Raw genomic sequence first — 20,337 nt, forward strand, 5'->3', positions numbered from 1 at the left:
CCTGCCTCAACTTTTTTTCTGTTTAACACCGTTCCCTATTTTTGGAACCTTTTCTTGCTCATATACACATCATTCCCTATTTATCATGGGGTCCACAGGTACAAAGTCAGCAATGGATTTCACTTTGTGGGTTTTGTTTTTTTTTTTTTTTTAGAATTCACTTTCAATTAGTTGAAGAAATAGAAAAGTGTTGAATCATCTGTCATATATCTAGAGAGTGCACCAAGTTGTCCTTCTCAGTGTACAGATAATGGGGAAAAATATATTGGGCCAATGAATTTAAATCACTTAAAAGAGAGGAAAAATAAAAAGTAAATGTAGAAGCTTAGAGTTCATCTTTTAGAATTCTCTCTTCTTTCTTCACTGACTATTTCTATAATGGATGAATGGGAGAAAATCTGTAAATAGCAAATCTCTAAATAGCAGTCAAAGAGTTTTAGGTAATTTAGTGAATTTTAAACTAAGATTCAAGGGGCTGTCTCTGAGCCTGACACTCCATTATCTTGCATGTTAGTAATTCAACAGACTGCTTATGAAACTGGCATCCACCAATAAAGCCCTGTACTTTGCAGAGCTACATATTAGTCACAAGTCCTATTTATAATTCTTTATGTATTCACCCATTTATCTGGTTGTCCAAAGACTATGATTGTTCTAAAATGTTCTAAGTCCCATCCCTAGTTACTGACATGCCTTATATAACCTAAATGATGCTCAGGTAACCTGCATCTGCTTGTTTCAAGCTGTGTGCTCCCAGGAGCCTTATGCTGGATGGGTCCTGAGCACTTCCTGCAAATCCCCAGTCAAATGTGTGGTGCTCAGTTTGAGTGAGCCTTACAGTGCACCTCTTTGCAATGTGTGCTCATCTAGCTGGTGCCCTTTTCTTGAAGCAGAAAAGAATGGTCCTTTGCAATATGAGTAAATTTAGAGTATTCCTTGAGTTCACATGGAACTAGATTTATTGTCTGTTGCTGTAAGTTTTTTGTATTGATGTTGTTTGCTTTAGCAATTGCTGTTCTTTGCTTTATCTTAGTTTAATATGGAGTTAAAGGGCACGAACTTGAAACTGGGAATAGATGTGCATTTGACATCCTGCTTGCTGCTTTTACTTTTTATGTCTATGTTTAACAGATAAACTGGGTTTTTTTGCAAATCCTTTTGCTCATAATTGACCATTGCATGTAAATTTGAGTGTGCAAATGCTGTTAATTGAGAAGCTGGCTTGGGAAATAGCATTTTTAATATTCCCCTTTCAATCCATTGCATACTTATTGCATCCAATTAATCTTATACTAAGAAACTTTTTGTTGTTGTTTTTGTGATGAAGATGTAAAAGTAGAAAGGTTCTAATTCTGAAATATATCACCCAGTCTTCAAGAGTCCTATTTTTTCTTCAGTATGTGGTTCACTGTCAGTAAAGCATTTATAAATTTGTCTCTGACTGAGCTGTTTCAAAGGTCTTGGGGGCATGCAGAGATACTTGATCTATACTTTCAGTCAGTTAGATAGTAGATACATGCTAATGTTCTTATCAAATATCAGTCTTGAATTACACTATACTCACTCTCGTTTAGAATTCAATGCCAAAAGGACTGGTTATGGAAGTATTAGAGTTTGATACAGTTTCCTGTCTTCCACTGAAAAACTGGTCTGCACAGAAAGTGAAAAGTTCTTCAAAATGAAGGCAGGAATTACTGAACTCACTTCCCACTCTGTTATTTGGCTTATTGCAACCTTGCAAAATTTTCATGAAAATTTAGCAAGTAAAAATTAAATTAACTCTTTTTATTAATAAAACAAACATTAAAGGGAAGTAGAATGGAAAGATAAATCACTTATTTTGCTCTATTCACTACCTCTTGCTCACTATCTACTGAGAGTTTGCAGGGATGTTTTATCACCTCCATCAAGATACAAAAACTTCTCTCATTTTCCCCATGAGCTGACTCACTTTTGACCTGGTTACCTTCACTCTATTTCCAGAATAGTCGATTATAATGCATTAAATTCTGAACACTTTCAGGCTAAGTGAGATCCCTTTGAATGAGCAGGACTGCATACCCTAGCAATGCCATCACTAAAATAGACATACTTGTTTCCAACTCATCCTAAATAAAAAATATCTTGTATTACACTGAAAGCATAAACTATCATACTGGTAATTTATACCTTTTAAACGTTATATCTCAAGCTTTAAATAGGCAAATAATTTTCTACTTTCCATTTTCCACCAATAGATGGCAGGTGAAGCTCTAGAAAATTATTCACTTGATACAGCATGAGATAACCTATAATTTGAAAGTACATAGCCAGCTGTAAATTACTGCTCTCTGATACCTCTTTAGATGTGATCATGACTTAGTCCTAGCCCATCCACCTTGCATTACAAACCTTAGCCTAAGTTTAGGAATACCTCCATGTTGTATGTAGAACTCTTATTTCTTTTGTCCCGCTCCATTAGGTCAAACTGAAGTTTGTGCACACTGATTTCTCTCTTGGTTGAGAAGGTACTGTCAGTGTGGTGCAGCAGCTGTTACATTCATTCAGTGCCTTAAGACTGAGCTTTGTGTAACTAAACAAGAAAAGCTCTGCATTCATACACATGTCAGAAATCGCACCAGTTATAAGCCACAACAGAATAGCTTAAAGCTCTGTGATTTCCAGTTCCAGAAAAGCTAGAAACACAAGGAGGGAGTGCAGGAGGACAAAGAGCCCACTACAATGACAAAGCTTATTCATGCACCTCATTAAGGATGCTCCTAATGTGTTAAAATAATTCTTTATATATGATGCTGCATTTTTTAAAATCCATTTGCTTTTTCCAAAACACAAAAGCAGGAGGGATTGAATCTTGTTCACATACAAGCTAAAAGGACATGGTGCTAAAAGTCACAATAGAGAGATAAAAAAAGATGAAGACTCATGCTATAATTGTTTTAAGGACAACAAGTAATATGTTGTAGTCAATTAATTGTAGGATCTAATTGAAAAATGAATAGAAGTGTGCATAAACCACAGGGGTTTAGGACTGCAGAGCACAAAAGGATACCTTTCCCTCTAGGCAATCTGCATTAGTAAATGTACATTATTTTTCCTGCAAAATGATTTCCTGAAATCAGTCTGCCTCATAATTGCCCTGCTGTTACTGGCAGTCTAAGTATTGATGACTAAGTGACCATTAGAGCTCAGCTGGTTCTTGTATATATCACAATACCTCCTCCAGGCTGACTGAGTAGACAAATTTGATTGCTCTCATCCCTGCATTGCAGCTTTGGTGATTTCTATTAACTCACCCCATTCAGTAATCCTTACATTTTTACAAGTTAATTTATTTTCCCGAGCTCCACTTCTAAGTGTAATTCGCAGCATATATTCCATTGTATTTGGTATCTTCCACTGTTTTGCTGGCAACAGCAGCAAAACATGGATAAAACCCAAGGCCATCAGGAAACATCAATGGTTAGACATTGAACAACGAAGATCATGCACCTCACTCAGTGACTATTAATCACTCTCTACCAGTAATGTCACAGAAAAGAAGGGAGGATATCTAAAGTTGCTTCAAATGAACAGCTCTCCAGTGAACTGGGGAAGTTTGGCAGCATACATCATGACCAAAACAAATTACAAAACCTAATTTTGGATGACCAATTTAGGTGTCTTTGTCTTTCTAGCCCAGACAACAAAGACAAGAGAGCTGTTGGAATAACCCTCTGCAGAAAAACCTTGACTACACAAGAATCTGAACTTCTGTCTCTATCCCCTCAGGCAAATACCCTAAATAAGACAACATGAATGACCCCTTCAGATACTGTACCTGTTACTGAATGTGAAAAAAATGGGTGCAATTAACAACCAAATTCCCAAGGGCCAGGTCACAGCATCCAAAACCAGCATATGACCACAGACTTGACAGTAACATGATGCTAAGCTGCACATTACCTTGACCCTCAAATAACAGACAGCACATTCTATCACAACAGAACTATTAAATAATCAGACTGTCTCAAAGCTACACATTTGCCCTTAGCTTGTCTTTGCTTGGAGCCTCTCTCCTTGAAGAGTAAACTTTTCATTCAAACCTCAGCTGAGAGCAGCCTGTAGTCAGTGAAACTGCAGAGAAAGGTCTGTAAACAATACCTGCTCTGTAGAGAACAAGCTGACCTTTATAGATGTTAAACAAAACAAAAAGGGTTGATTGATGCTGGGCAGTACCTGTTCTCCAAAATATTAAAACCAAGAAAGTCAATGGAAGGTTAGTTCATGAACATACAGTGTGATAAATTATATCAGTGGGGTGGTGGGGTAGGGAAGGGGAAAGCATGATTTGGTAAAATATTTAGGGCAAAAAGCCTGTATGTTAATCTGGAAAAGGAAAAACTGTGTATTGCTGACTTCTGTAAAATGGAAAAAAAAAAAAAAAAAACAAACAACCAAACATTATCTAGAGCAGGTCAGTTGCTGAAGTCTTCATGACTCATTTCTTAAATTCTGATTAACACAGTAAGACATCGTAGGTTTTTAGAATAAGAAATCTATTTGTAAATTCCAACAGAGAATTACAATTTAGCCACAAATGTGCTACTAATATAGAAAAGGACAATCTAACCTAGACAGAATCATGGAATCACTTATGTTGGAAAAGGCCCTCCAGATCATCAAGTCCAACCACAACCCAGCACTGCCAAGTCCCCCCCTTAAAGCATGTCCCTCAGGGCAGCGTCTACAAGTCTTTTAAATACCTCCAGGGCCGTCAACTCAACCACCTCCCTGGGCAACCTGTGTCAATGCTTTATAAACCTTTCAGTGAACAAACTGTTACTATTATGCAATTTAAGGCCGTTTCTTCTTTTCCTCTCACTTCTGGCTTGGGAAGAGACCGATACCTATCTTGCTATAACCTCCCTCCTGGTAGTTTCGGTTTCAGTCTGCCTGTGTCTTGTGGATCCCCACAGCTCTCATCCAGTGGTAACAAGACATGAGCAGTTATTTGCAGATAACTACAATACTGTCTCAGAAGCAAAAGGCACAACCCCACAGCACATTTCCAATACTGTAAACTAGGACCTAACCATGAAGTGAAAGCAATGCCCAGGACAGAATTACCTTAATACAAAAACATTTATGCCCAAAATGTAATGTTGTCCTTGTCATGCTTTTTAAACACTTTAACCCTGGTTTCTAGAAGACAGAAAAAATGCCTTTGGACAGCAGAGGAGCTATCTGGCATTAGAATTTTTTGCAATGCAGGATGACTTGGAGGAAGTTAAGGATTGTATTATGATTATGCAAGAAATCTGCTGAGAATCTGCGATGAAAGAGTTGAGATCACTGAAATCAAGAGGTATTTAGATTTCAGACCAGCATCTCTCCCTGGCTTTTAAGCAAAAATAAAAATCACATAGCTCCAAAAAAAGAAGTTAATAATCAACACATTTTAGGCAATTTTGTCTAAAGTGAGGAAGAGAACTCTGCCAATGAAACATGAAAGTGCAGGTACATGTCTTGGGATTGGCTATTAGGTAAGCTCTGAACAAAATTGTGGCAAAAAGAAGTAACTTTTCAGACAACTCCCAAAAGCAAAATTATGATTACATTAGGAATTTGTGATAAAGGGAAAAAGAAGCTTGTGAAACCAGTGGAGCAATATGTAAAGATAGGAGAGAGAAATAAGTAGTTATCCAACAATAAATGCATTCAGAAGATCAGCCATAACACTTGTTGGTGTGGACTGACTTTCAGAAATTCTGAGCTGAGTTTGACAGAGGCTCAGGATCACTGAATATCAAGAAAATTTACTTTATTCCTGTGCACTCTGTAACACACTGCATAGTATCCCATACGTTTTAGCTGCAGACAAATGATTGAAAACTTCTACATTTTCCTGGTTACAAACTAAAACTATTTACCATTGGTGTGGCCTCTGTGAAATCCATCAGGAGGTCACCTGGCTCCAAAGCAAATGTACTCCCAGCATCTGTGGAACTCTAAAGGCAAAAAAGAAACCCAGCATTGGAATAAAGAACCATTTCATTTCTGTAATTTTGTTTGTTATTTTTGTTGGGTTTTTAATTCCTTAAAGCACAGATTGCCAAATGGATTTTAAATTTCACACCATGTTTTTCAGGTGTGGCTTCTCAGGAAAGGTAAAAAACATAATTACACACCTTTAAAATCCACGTGAGTAATCTTGATCCACTGCCCACTAATGCTGAGGAAAAACTGTTATGGATTTTATCTGGGTCTTGGAGCAGGCTCTCAATACTTCCTTACACAACAAGTTAAACAAATCACTACAACTCTGCATTAAAAAAACCTGCTTTTAAATGTAGAATTATTCCATCTAGGGAAAACCTTTTACTCCCAACTCCCTCCTATCCTTCCTGAACCCTCTCCCAAGTGACATGAGCTCATCCCTTTGTGTGTTACCTTGCCACCAGGTGAAACCTGTGCTTGTCCTTCCGATGTTTGTGGCGTGCACGTTTTCTGCGACCCGGGAGATGCTGAAGACACAGGTGTTGATGCTGCTGCTGCTGCTGCCAGTGCTGGAGGAAGGTCATCTTCATCACTGCCATTGATAAAAACAGACAGATTTTCTCATTAGAAAATGCCACCGGACTTTTAACTGCACTTGTGTCAGAGGAGGCACTGGTAACCTGTATGTCTGCTGCAGTGCTTTGAAGTGAAGCTCCATTTACCCTTCCCTCTAAAAAGCAGCTACCTTTTCAAGTAAACTAGATTTTTTTTAAGCTTTAAAGATTCCTTAAAAATGGATTGGCTGGGTACTTCTCATCTGCAAAAGGAAGTCTTATGGTTATTAGGTGCAAGTAGTGTTTCTATGGATTATGTATATATGCGTGAGTGACTAGATATTACTCCACTTTAATGTTTATTCTTTTCTGTGGAGGCTGGCAGCCTTGATAAGAACAGATATGGAGACATCCATCCATGGATCTGACTGTTTCATTGGCTTCAGACAATGCTAGGTTTGACATCCATTATGGAGCTAGTCTATGCTTCTATTTTCAAACTGTATTTAAAGGAATTTGATTGACTCCAAAAAAGGGTCTCTTTAAAAACATTCTTGTGAGGGTGTCTTTTCCTGTCCCATTTATTCCATTTACAGAGAAAACATTTTATTTAAGATGAGGCTGCATGCTTCCCCTGGGCTTTGGGCCATCAAGCTGAACTCTTTCCATCTCACCTACTGTCACTACTAAATGAAAGCCAATAAAGAATGTCATACCTTCATTTACTTTTACAGAACTTTTGCAGAACTATTGACTACAGATCACTGGGATCAGTCAGCCCTGAGTTAGGATGCTTCCAGTTGTTAATTGCACTTGGATGGAGGTAAATAGAGTCATAATTTGGCCTATGGAAGCCTTATTACTGGGAATGATGTGTGAAAAGACTACAGATTGACAGCTTAATGCACAGTGAAAAATAATGAGAAAAATTACTTCTGCTCATAAAACACACTAATTTTAACTACCAATTAGGTACTCAGTGCACAGAAGGCTGCCATGCCAGCTTGACTGCATGTATCTGCCTTGCCAGATACTTCCAGAACAGAACTACACTTGATTTAATGCCACTTGAAGGCAGCATGCCTGGACAACACAAAAACCTTCAAAACTACATGACATACAGGTTATGCAACTTTATGCTGGGTTACCTAGCATTGCTTTTTAATTAAGATGTAAAATTTTGGTAATTAATATTATCTTTTTCAAACTTCATTTTTTATTCCTTCTGGTTAAGGATAGAATTCAGTACACTGAATGCACAGTACACAGGTTTTGTGCTGGAAAGAAATTGTGAAATCTTTTGGACCTGTTGAATAGACATTTTATTAATATAACAAGCCCAGAGCTGAGCTGCTGACCTAGTTAATCTCTCTTTCAGAAACATGTAGATGACATTTTCCCAGTCCTTGCTCTCCACTCTCAGCAGGAATTCACTGGCACCCTCCCCATTTTTTCTGAGTCAAGTTCCTCTGGTGTATACAAGGAAGTGGAAAAATAAGAGTTAGGGTTGATTTATCAGCCATCTAGCTATCAGCACACTAGCTGCAAGACTGAGAAATGGCCTTCACTGTATTACTTTCACAATAATCCTTTGCTGTTTCTTCACATTTCCCACATCTGCATTCCAGATACAAGATAATTTAAATTGAACAGAATTTGAGTTTACAAAAGGAAAAAAAAAAATAAGGGCCCATATTTTGCACTAGAGAGTCCTTTGCCCTACACATGGCCACAGTATAGGTGGCACCTGTGGTTAGATGTGTACATCTGCTGTTCCTCACACCTTATCCTGGACAACTAAAAATCCACATGGGAGCAAGACATGTTCAAAACTGTTCATCAAAACATCATCAATCAAAAAGTGATTGCGTGTTTCCACATGCCAGTCTTGGCCTCTTGGACAAATACCAATTCGGCTAATAGCTCATTTTCCTCCTAACTTCAATTTGACTAGTTCCTCTGTTTCTTGTCCTAAATAATTTTTCAGTTTTGGTAATGCAGATCATTACAAAGACAACGTTTTTAACAGTGAAACAAAAAGCCCCAACATATTGATATTTATTAGAATTCTTTTGAAGAGACAAAAAATATATTTACTCTCATTAGAATATTGAAATCCTGGATGGACTAACAGTTGCCATTCCACACAGAAAGCATACATATTTTTTTCCTTTATAATGGCATTGGTATTCTTGTACTTATAAGTTTATGCTGACATTATTCCTTTTTACCTTTAATTTCTGGTGGCCTTGTCTGTCTTTTCATGGGAGGACAAATCAACATTGACTTTCACTTCTGCTCAGTACCTCATATCTCTAGAGACTTTCAAGTGGAATGAATTATGTGTAAATGGAATGCCAAAGCCCTCTAGGCACAGATCCCTCTTTCCAGGACTAAGAGAATTTGATTTTGCTGGCTGTAGCTGTAGCAGGCTCAGCAATTTCTTCATGTGACAAATCACAGAGAGGGATGGTGCACTCTCTGAGAGGCAATGGCTCACAGCACAGCTTGATGCCCCAACAACTAAAGAATGTTTTCCTCATTTTGAAAATGGGGTTGTAATGAAGCCAACAGAGCAGCTTGTTCCAGCTCACACCAGGTCTTTGACATTTCATATGGTAAAGAGGTTTTAATTCCTAACCCATAAGCTTGGGAAAAGGTGGATGGCCTGCAATTCAAAGGGTTAGCCACTGCATAGGAAAGGCAAATTCATTTTGTATTAAAAGCATGAAGATTCTCAGTGATGAAAGGAATGGTATCGGTATAAGATCATTATCATGTAATTGCACTCATGCCTTTCAGAAGGCACAGCTAGAGCAATAATTAGCATCCCCTTTCATTTTCAGCTGTAGTAGGCAAAGCCACAAAGATAATGCTGTATGTTACTCACAAACTGTACTGCCTCGTTAACTTCCTCACACGGGGAGCTTTAACCTCCTGCTTTTCTGTAGGGACAGTTGTTGGTGTAGTTTCAGGTCTCACTGGAGCTGGACTTCTAAAAATAGCAAGAAAAACATATGTCATACAGGCTCTATTTAAACTACTTCAGGCATATCACCAAAGTTCTAGCTCATCAACACTTACTTATCTTGCAAAGTGGCTAGTGCCCGTTGGAGTTCATCCTTTTGTTCCATTTATAGTTCACTGGCCAGTGTGTGTGTGTGTGTGTACAGAAAAGGATGTGTGAAGTCACCCCCCTGTGCTGGGTATACCATTTATAGAAGCAGCCACTGGTTACAAACACAGAGCCTATGTGAAAGACCATGTGGAAATGTCACTGTTTCCAAAATATCACATTTTAATAACAGACCAGCAGTTCAGTCACGTCAGAAATATTTTTACAAAACATATGTTTAACAAAAACTATTTTATGAATTGTGAAACCTGTTCTGCTTAAAATATTTTTATTTGAAATTAAACATTATCCTTCCACAGTTGAAAGAGCAGCTCAAGGGAAATGAACTAATGGATATGATCCAAGAAAAATGATCAAATTTTTTCCAGCTTGCTAGAAAAAAGCAAAACTCAGACGTGTTTCAGATGCTCATTAGTGTGAAACACATCTGCAGAGCTCCAGCAAAGGAAAGCTATGGCAATGAGGAGGTCCACATGAAAGAAGCTTCTCCTTAACCATATATCAGTAGAATTAACTCAGGCTTCAATAAAAAAATCATAAATACTAAATAAAAGATCCTCATGACCTTGGGAGGAAACCACTTCAACCATGAGCTTGAGGGGCATGAAGACACATGAAACATCTTAAATACTGCTTTTACTTGAAGCAACAGGTTATGATTAAATACACTATATATGTACTATAAACATAATAAATATGCCAAACATTAAAAAAAAAATCATTTGAAAGTCTGGATTAAAAATTTGTGAAATGGTATTCTGCCATCTAATCTGAAGTCAGATTCTAAATTATTAACTTGAGCAGCCCTACTGATTGCTATTGGGACTGCACATGCACTGAGGTACATTTCACAAATGGCAAACGTTTTTCTAGTCTACTTACATTGTATTAGCCTTCTAAAGCCTTAATAAGACACGCATGTTTAATTTTCACTATTGCAGATCCCTCTGATGCCCCTGTGTGTTTTAAGCTTTGCTAACTCTCTTTGATAACTTCTGAATCTGATATTGAGCTATAACAGAACCTACTGAGATGGCACAGCCTTCAGGTTATATATTCAGTTTTCCTAAATATTTCTTAGTCTTTGGAGAGGTCACAGAGCATAAGATGGACCAGTGGAAAATAGTAAAGTACAAAGGGAATAAATACATAATAAACCTGATTACTAGTTCCACTTCTCATAAAACAACTTTTGTCAATTATTTACCTGCTATTTTTTCCCATTAATTTCAAGAAGTTGGTATAGATAGCAGTAAGATATCAATATCAGACATATTTCATTTCCCCTGTTCAAATTTCAGTGTCAGTCATTTTTATCACAGATTTCTCAATGATATTAATGCAGAACAAGCCAGCCAGATCTGAAGGCCTTTTGCTGAGTTTGTTAGGCTATTAGGCTGGCAAATAAGGGAAAGATAAGCAAAGGGGGGGAAAAAAGCCCAAATCATCTGTTTTAGTCTTGAATTCAATATATCTGATGTGAAAATATGTGAATCAACCTCATTATGGAAGCTCCCAAGTTCGTTTCGATCAAGTCAGACTTCAGATTGGAAGAAAACACTAGCTCTTCTTTTCCTGAAACAAAATTATCTTTTGGCTACTGAAAAAAATTACTTGTTCTATTTACCCAAAGTGATTTCCAATTGAAGTCTGACATAAGCAGGATAAATATGTTATGACAATTAAACAACAGAAAATCACATTCTGAAGGTGTGTAAATGACTGTAATTATTTTCAGCTCAAATATATTGGCTGACATTCTTGCTCTGTATGAATGGTCCTCACAACTTTCCAATAATTTTGTAAGAGGATACCTTACAATTTTTAAAGCTTTTCACCAACTCAAAGAGAGTGGAAACAGAGTGGTATAAACTACATGAGTTGAATAACATTTCCTCAAAATGATATCAAGTGATGAACTAATACTATGAAGGGGTTCAAGAAACAGCAAAGTGTAGAATAGGAAAGCTGGTTACAAATCTATTTCCAGTTCATGGGTGCTTCAAATTTCTCAGGACAACATTATAACCTGTGATGTAAGTCAGTCAGATACTTTCACACAAAGGAAGATTTGAAGTGATAATTTCAGCTCTTTTATTATGTTTCATTTTACAAAGCCTGTGTATCTCCTTTGGAATACTGTGGTTTGTAATTTAAAAAAAAAATAAAAGAAGAGGTGGGGCTTTTGAAGCAGTTATCTCAATTGTCACAATCAAATTTTTGTTTGAAAAGATGTAGTGCAATTTTGTAACTAAAGCAGTTTGCAATGATTTCAAAGCAAGTTATAAAACTCACTTATATGTATGAAAAATTTTTAAATTCTAAGTCTGAATTAATGCTGAAAAAAATGTTTAACATGAAAAATTTCACTCAACTGTAAATAAAATGTTTGAGATACAAACAGCGCCTACTCTCTAATCCAATAGAAAGATGAAAAACTTATTATTTTCCTTTGAATGCTGCAGATTTTCAAGTAGAAAAAAAAAGTTCAAGTAAATATTAGACACACCTACTCCTTTTTCAGCCATTGTAATTGCTCAGATAAACTTATGTTTTGTACTACACCAGTAAAGTATTCCACTCATTTATCCTGCAAAATCAATACCATTTTAAAAGAAAATCTTCTTTCCCATTATGATAAAATTTTGCCATAAGTTTTGTTAGAGGCTGGTGGCAGTAAGTACCTTTCCCCTAATATTTCTCAGGCCTCTGGGGAAGAGACAAGCACCATTTATTGCACATTTTGAGAAACTGCAGGTTAGCTAGGATATAAACTGAAATTACCCCCAAATGAAAAGGAGCTGTGGCAATGCTTCTACCCAAAGAGGCCCTTAGCACAAGATGAAATGTTAGACTAGTCCTACAAACGGCAGAGCTGGAATTTTGCCCTCATTAAAACCTTGCTAGGTTACCTCTTTCCACACCAGGCTAAAAATTCCATGACAGCTCCTGTTCCATCTTCAAACACTCTTCCTCAGTCTGAACCTGCTCAAAACTGTTGCTACTCTCTCAACAGCAACTAGATGCAAGAAGTGCTCAGCTTGATCAACCCAGTGCCCAATCTGTCTTTTAAAAATGGTAGGTTTTTAATATCATAGAAACTCATAAAAAAAATCTTACTGATATTCCAGAAAAAGTAGCAGAATAACTTCTGTTACTATCCTTTGATTTCTACAGCCAGAATTCTTATATGGAAAGATATGATTTTTGAAGAGAAGCCTTGTAATTATTTCAATTATTTAAATAGAGTGATTAGGTGCAGATAACACCATTTAAAGTTTGTAGTCCTATAAAAATTACACAGCTATATAAATCACAGTAGTCCTGTACAAAGTATACAGCTTGAGGAAAAGTATAGGAGGAAAGTGTTAAAGGATCAGTGGGACTCAGAATTAAAATGAAAAATAAAATGTACAGTGTATTACAGTTCCTTTAGAAGGGTCTTTTTCAATGTCATTAATTCATAAACCTTTTTCCTGTAACAGTATCCAACCACTACTGCATACAAATGAAGGTACTGAACCAAGAGAGAGTTACTTAATGACCTGGCACCTTACATAAAAATCTGTCGCTTCCTGGTGAGAATGACAATAACAACCACGAATGTCAGCATGCAGTGGCAGGTCATCAGAAACTGCCTGTGCACTGAGAGCTCCAGCACCCTCCTGAGCCACAGCCAGCACACTCTTCTGAACTAGCTTCAGCCTGTTCCACCAGCCTGCACAGCAAAACAAACATGACCCAGAGAGAGATCCCCCAAACCCAAGGAACCTGTTTTATTCTCAGACTAGCAGCCAAGGAGGCGACTGAAACCAAAACTACTCACAAAAAAAAATTACCCTGTGGAACATTTCGAGTGACCACAGATGTATGCTGGTTTACCTTAACCTTCCTTGGGGGTGGAATGCATGTGCTCATGCTGAGGGACTCAGGGTGTCCCACCTCACCTTGGCTCTGATTGCAAGGCTGAGGCTGCACTGCTCCTGCACCACCCATTTGTGTGCCATGGCTTCCTTGTCCCCTGCTTGGGAGGCTCTGGACAGACCTCCATGCTTGTTTGAAACGTGGCAATTGGGCTATGTGGGATAAAATGATTGTCCATGTCATAAACTGAATGGCATTAATTAACTTCTCTTGCCTTGGAGGATGCAGTTCAGGATTTTAAAATTACCAAAGTCTGCTAGGGGAACACACTTCCTGCACTTCTCTTTAACAGGCTTTATCCTCTTTACTTCTCTCTCTCTTTGTGTCTAATTTGTCATCTGGAACAATACCTCTCCCTGTGTCTTCCCAAACTGATGCCAAGAGATAGAGGATAAAAGCCCCATGATTACAAGGATACAGCCAGCTGCATGAAAGTTAACCTGCTTTCAGATGCTGACTCATGGAAAAGGAAAAAAAAAAACCTCAGAGGCTGATTTTGGCTGCAGAATTCCTTTTGAGTGGGAACATGATAGTGAAAACTTGGGAAGGATAAGCAAGAAAGAAAGGAAGGAAAAGGAAAAATACTTGATAGATGCATTCTCTTGTATATCAAAGACATAGCCTAACAAGCTAAGCAAACACAGACAAACACTCAAATCTTTCCTAAGCCTGTACTCTTAGTATTTCACACATTTCTCTTCCAAAGGTCATCTGAAGTTAAGAAACAATATGTTCTTTTTCCCTTTGATAAGGTACCTTTTCTCAGAAGACAGGTTAGCTCTTCAAAACATTGCTTGGACATTTTAAAGCGACTGCCCGTATCAAATTTTCTGAATAAATTTTTTTCTTCTTTTTATCTCCCATACCCCCCTCCCTATAGATTGCAGATGTACAAAAAAGATCCTTGCTACAGATTATGTGCTTTTCTTACACACAAATTGAGTTCTGCTTCTTGTAAAGGAAAAATTTTCTGTGCCCTCCACTGCCCTTGCAATGAAAATTATGTGCAGTCTAGACAAAAGTACAGTGCCCCTGTGGTCCAACAGATAGATAATGATCATACAGGAGCTGCTCTTCTCTCACAGCTCAGGGTAATGTAGGAGGTCAACATCTGGTATCTAAGGTCAAACTGAGCTACAAATCCTACCCCTACTCACAGCAACCAGGACAGCCATAATGAATTCTGTGCTTTCCAAGGAGACTAGGCACAGTTTAGGGGGCAGAGGACTAAGCCAAAGAAATGCACCTCAAGTGGGGTATTTCATTAGCTTATTCTCATCTGAAAGGTCTGAGTACTGCTCCTTTCTCTGTAGTATGGAGGTTAAGAATACAATTACAAACAATTCATCAGCATTTGGCTTCAGGCAGCAGGTCAAAGAGGTCTTTAAGACTCAGAATGAAGTCAAAGAACATACACAGATGTGCTATCTGCAATCTTTAATGCAGACTGGCATGCAAAGGCTATTCAAGAGTTCAGCTTGAAGTTATGACTTTGATGCAGAAATTACTGTGTGAGGTTCTTACAAAAAGCTAGAGCAGTAGATCCATTAATCTGTCCCTGGACTGAGGCCAGGATGATGTGTATTTAGATATTTGCTTATTTTTGGAAATGTTGGTTGAAATTTTTCAGTTGGAGACTGATTCTTTACAATCAGTTTTTTAAAGTAAAGACTGAATGAGAAAGAAGTTTTTTAAAAGCAATTCAAATTTTTTAGGAAGAAGCCAACAGAGATAATTATTTTAGTTTACCTAGAATAATTCACAATATATTTAAAAGGAGATATTTAAATGCAATATTTCAGACTCTGCCTCACAGAGGTAACTCCATTCTGAGTTTAAGAAAAAGCAGCCTGCTTGAATTCACTGAAGTTCATGCCAGGTGAGACTAAGCACATAATTCTTGATCAGCTTCCTGAAAGTTCTTTTGGATATAACTACTTTTCCAGGGAACTGAAGTCTTCAACTTGGGGAAACAAGCTGCCCATAATCATGCAGGTGAGGTATCAGGTCACATAAAAGCTACCCTGAACTTCACTGGAAGTATATTTATAAAAACAGATACTGGGATGCTAGTTTCACATTAAATTGTGTACACATTAGGCAAACATCAATACGCTTTGCACCTTGCTTATACAGTCATATTTTGAGCCAGAGTTCTCTGTAAAACATGGTTCAGGTTCAGACTGAGGTATGTCAGCAGGACGTTAGCTCAGAGAGCAAAAGATGACAATTTAAATGTTAATATAGTTTGTACAGGTGAGAATGGAGAGGCAAAAGCACAAGAGTGCAGACATTACTTTGAGAGACACTCCTTCCTTGATGATACATGGAAGTTATATTTTAGAAGTATCACTTTGGGCACAAAAGGTGTTGGACATTTTCCCATCAATTGAAAGGCAGCCAGACTCAAAGCCCAGTGCACCCCAGAGGCACAAGGCACAGCAGGTTGATCACATTCTGACAATCTGTATGAGCCAAGCTTACTCTGCAGTAGGCATTCAGAAGAGTGCCTGAGATTACTTCTCCTGATTCATCTGCACCCCGTAAACTTGATATAATTTAATGTTTTCCACCCCTCTTTTCTGTTGTGCAGCATCATCAAGCTCTACGAGATAACATTTAATTTTACGTTACGTGTTGAGCAGCTCCTAATGTAATTAGTCTGAATGTAATGGCGTAATTTGGTTTTGGATGGGAAGATTTACAAAGAAAATTAGAATAAATGAATGCACAAAGCACCAGCTGGTGCTTATACCTACTCCCACATAAGAAGAATATTGCTATTTGCAATCCTATGAAAGATGAGATAATTTGGATAACAAGGATCAACAAAGGGTGATGCAGCAGTTGGTCTAAACAGAAAGAAATCCACAGACAAATCCTGAACCATGTGGGATATAAAGCCTGCCAAATCTGGCAGTAACCCAAAAGCATATTTTAAGGGAAATAAATATTGCAGTGCATAAATGTACCACATGGTCCATGACAGCAAATGGCAACAGCAACAAGAACAGTAATAACTGACCAACCAACTCGAGGGCTTCAGCTGAAGAGGGCTCCTGACTGACAACTGAACTTATATTTACACTTTTGATCACTATTTTGAGTAAGAGGCTGTCTAATCTCCATCCTGTGTTTGGAGGTTTTCAAAATTCAGATAGACAAATCCATAGCTGACTTGATCTAGAGTTGGTGACAGTCCTGCCTTGAGCCCTCGTAAAATGAAGACTAACATGCAGGAGATGAAGAAGGTATTAGTGCTTACATGTACCAAACGTATCATATCTAAGCTTTCCTGAGCAGCACGTGAACATGAAGAAAAGTGTATATTATCAGCAAATCCTGTTGCTAGGTAATTCCTGTCTTACAAATTTTACTTCAGTTGCTTACCCAACTTGTTTAACTTCAGGCATTTTTACCAACATTTTTACTGCTGGATTTATCCCAAGATGAAAATTTACTTTGGCAAACAGGCTTTGCCCAAAGACAGAGGGTATTTTGCTTTGTCCTAAGTCGTAGCAATTCTTAGCATCTGAACTATTTTGGTGTAATTCTTAACTCTGGAATTCCTTAAGCCAGTACAGCAGAATTATACCTGGACTTGCATTCAGACATGTTGGAAGAAGAAAATAAAATAAGAAAAAGTGCAGATCTTTATCTTAAATACAGTCCAAATGTGTATGTGGGAACCTACATGCACATGTACTCAGGTATCCATGCTATATGATTATCCAGGTGGTCCTAGCCAGAAAGAAAACATGCTTCAAAGAGTTTTCAGGAGAAATTAATATATAGGCACTGGGGAAATTGTACAGCTGGTGCTTCTGTCTGGCAAAGATTTGACTAAGAAAACAAATTCTTTTCATGGGGATCTGTGCTTAGCCATATATTCCTTATTATATTTAATAAATTAAGCAGGCTGGAAATTAGGTAATACATTTCTGCAAAGAAAGTTCACGAGTTTATCTTTCTAGCATCCATCCCCTTACTGAGAAATGGGTGAGGTTTATAAAAAAGTGAAAAGGTGACTTTGCAATTCCCATTCCCTTGATACACTGCAGGACAGAAACCTCCACATCCCAAATCAGAAGGTGGGACATACCTCTGATCAAGAGGAAAGTGTGACCAGAGGTGATAGGAAAGCTGCTGACTACATTTTTTATTTTCCTTTTTTGCACAACACTTTACTTCCTTCACTATACTTCCTTCATTGTTTTTGGCAGACAGCTGGAACCCTGATCTCTCAAGGCTAAAAGAATCAAATACAGAAAAAATAGTTGGTAGAGGTAGGGGATGAGAGCCTTAAGAAAACCATAAGAACATTCAGTAATCTCAAACATGAATTAAATTAGATATCTAATCAGAAAATTCTCCCAAAACACTTCTCCCTCAACAGTTCCATCTGGACACAGAGACAGATACCTGAGTGTCAGGAATTCTCTAACAGATGGGAAAATTCCTCTGCTGCTTCCTCATAATCCCTTCTGGAGCATTTGCTACCATGACAGGTCCTTTTATAATACTAAAGAAGAAAGTAATCTGTTAGAAAGGCTTTTCTAGCTCTATTGTAAGATGAATTCCTCTTGTTGGCCTTGAAAAGGATGGATGTGATCACTTCTTCCCTTGTACACTTGGGGTCTAGATCCCAAAAGAAGCACTATTAAAAATCCTAGCAAAATGACCGCCCTAACAAATTCCAAACTAACCCAGTGTTGACACAAACACATTTTTACTACATGCCTTAACAAAGCATGCCTCACCATGTGAAGTGGTGACTGCAAACTAACTGTAGCTCTTCTTGATTCAACACAGGCAGTATAAAAAGAAAAAAAAAAGAAAAACAAAAGAGTAAAAAAAAGTAAGCAAATACATAAATAACACTTTTTTTTTTTCCCAGGTATTTCTTCCAAAAACCAGTGTTCTCTTCTGCCTTGTCCAAAATGCATACAGCCCAGCTGTATAGTGACCAGTATATAGTTATAGAGTACATATTACTTTGGTGTTGAAGAAAATGTGTGTGCTTTCAGATCTGTTACAACAGAGTTGTAATAAAGAAAGGTTTGACTCTTCTTCAGAGGACTCCTGTATCTTACCAAGGTAACTCATGGCTCTCCTATTTAATTTATTCCTGCTAGAGAAATTCCCCTCCTGTTAGCTGCTCTCATTTGACTTTGTTCAGGTGAGAACTCTGTCACATGCAGCCCAGATGGATCCAGCTGAGGCAACCATCCAACTTCCCTGTAGCCAGTGTCCAGATCTGCAGCTCTGTTACAGGTTATCTGCAAAGCAGTAGGGTAACCAAGGGGAATGTACAACTATGTCCCAATCCAGAGTGTAATTGAGGATTAAAGAGGATGTAAACTAGAATGCTGCAGCATGTATTCAGTTACTGAGTCACCCGCTCTTTCATCATTTAATGTTGGAACCAGCACTTGAAACAGTCTGGGAGGAAAAAAAAAATTCTATCCAGAGGAGGAAAACCTACAGAAAAATGTAGGACTGCTCTCCAGAAGCAGGGAGTGAGAGAGGACTGCAGTCTGCTGTGATCCCATATCCTCCTGCATCCTAATCTGGTGTGTACAGGTTACCTATTAACTGCAAGATCAGGAGACAACCTTGCAATTCCAGCCTCTGCACCAAATGACAGAGAAAATTTAACAAGGCTTCCCCTCCTGAAAGCTGCAAAGTTAGTGCTATTTCAGCTTCAGCTCTGATTGCCCCTTCCTCATACTTAAAATTACTTACATAAAGAAGTGTTCAGAGTTTGCCAGAAGACACAGAAAACAGGTGGATAAACTGCCTGATACATGACAACTTTGCATAGTACAACATTATCCTGAGGCCGTGCCCAAGAAAATTACTGGAGACTGACTTGCAGGAAAAGTGGCTATACCACACAGACATATGAGTAATTACTAGTTGAACCAGAACTAATTCTACAAAGAGCTATAGCAATTGTTAGCCAAATTGAGTCTGTCATGGCAGATGCTAAAATAATTGCTATGGGAGATTACAGGCCATATCCAAGCAGTTAATTCATTAAAAGTATAATATTCAGAATGGCAATGGAGGAGCAGACAAAATGGTAGCAAAGAGAGCACAATTTTTTAATCAAACAAGCACTACTGCTGTCCTCTGTCACCCTCTAGTTCCCTATTAATACAAACAATTCATGCTTCAGTTACTGCTCAAAACTGCATATGTATGCTTACTAGAAAGCCTGAATGAATTTCCCCGTGTCTTGGGTCTGGAAAAAACAAAGAATTTTGTAGTGTTTTGTACAGTTATCAGTGTGAAAAATAGACAAAGTCATTGTCCCTGCTATAAATCCCTCACATGAAAAGAGTGGAATATTGTTAAAAAGCTGTGACAGCTACTGGTTTCAACCAGCAAGATATTTCAGCAAACAGAGTCCTCAAAGATTCACAGAGGCGTTGTTTACAGAAATGTCTGCATGAGCACTTGCAGGGAAAAAACATATATTCCATGTGGAAGGTATTTTTTACCAAGGGTTGTTTTGCTTGTCTCTGCTAAAGAGAAGAGAAAAGCTCCCAGACAATTTGTCTCCCAGTATGAACTAACCCTTGGCTCTACTCAGAGGCAATTCCTAGCAGAGCAAAGGCTCATTTACGTCCATCAAATTCCACAAGACAGAGGTTATAGAGAATGTTATTGGCAAATAGATCACATGCTGGCTGGCTGCAGAGGTGCATATAGCCCTGCAGAAAGGGTAGCTGCTTGAAGGAG

The 20,337-nt window shown here is 38.0% G+C and overlaps 1 protein-coding gene across 6 annotated transcripts in view; it reads right to left on the reverse strand.

The window, feature by feature from the left end:
- The window catches only part of EPB41L4B (erythrocyte membrane protein band 4.1 like 4B), a 194,265-nt gene that overhangs the window by 23,943 nt on the left and 149,985 nt on the right, over nucleotides 1–20,337 (reverse strand). For all 6 annotated transcript variants that reach the window (XM_071455149.1, XM_071455126.1, XM_071455107.1 and 3 more), the window contains 3 exons: nucleotides 9,421–9,525; nucleotides 6,430–6,568; nucleotides 5,910–5,987 (listed from right to left, as the gene is read on the reverse strand). In XM_071455149.1, coding sequence (XP_071311250.1) covers nucleotides 5,910–5,987; nucleotides 6,430–6,568; nucleotides 9,421–9,525 — 322 coding nt within the window. The remainder of the gene's footprint in view (nucleotides 1–5,909; nucleotides 5,988–6,429; nucleotides 6,569–9,420; nucleotides 9,526–20,337) is intronic.

This window comes from Agelaius tricolor, unplaced genomic scaffold, assembly GCF_023055355.1.
Source record: "Agelaius tricolor isolate 1412-34295 unplaced genomic scaffold, bAgeTri1.0.p SCAF_2, whole genome shotgun sequence".
In the NCBI taxonomy this organism is placed as follows: Eukaryota; Metazoa; Chordata; class Aves; order Passeriformes; family Icteridae; genus Agelaius; species Agelaius tricolor.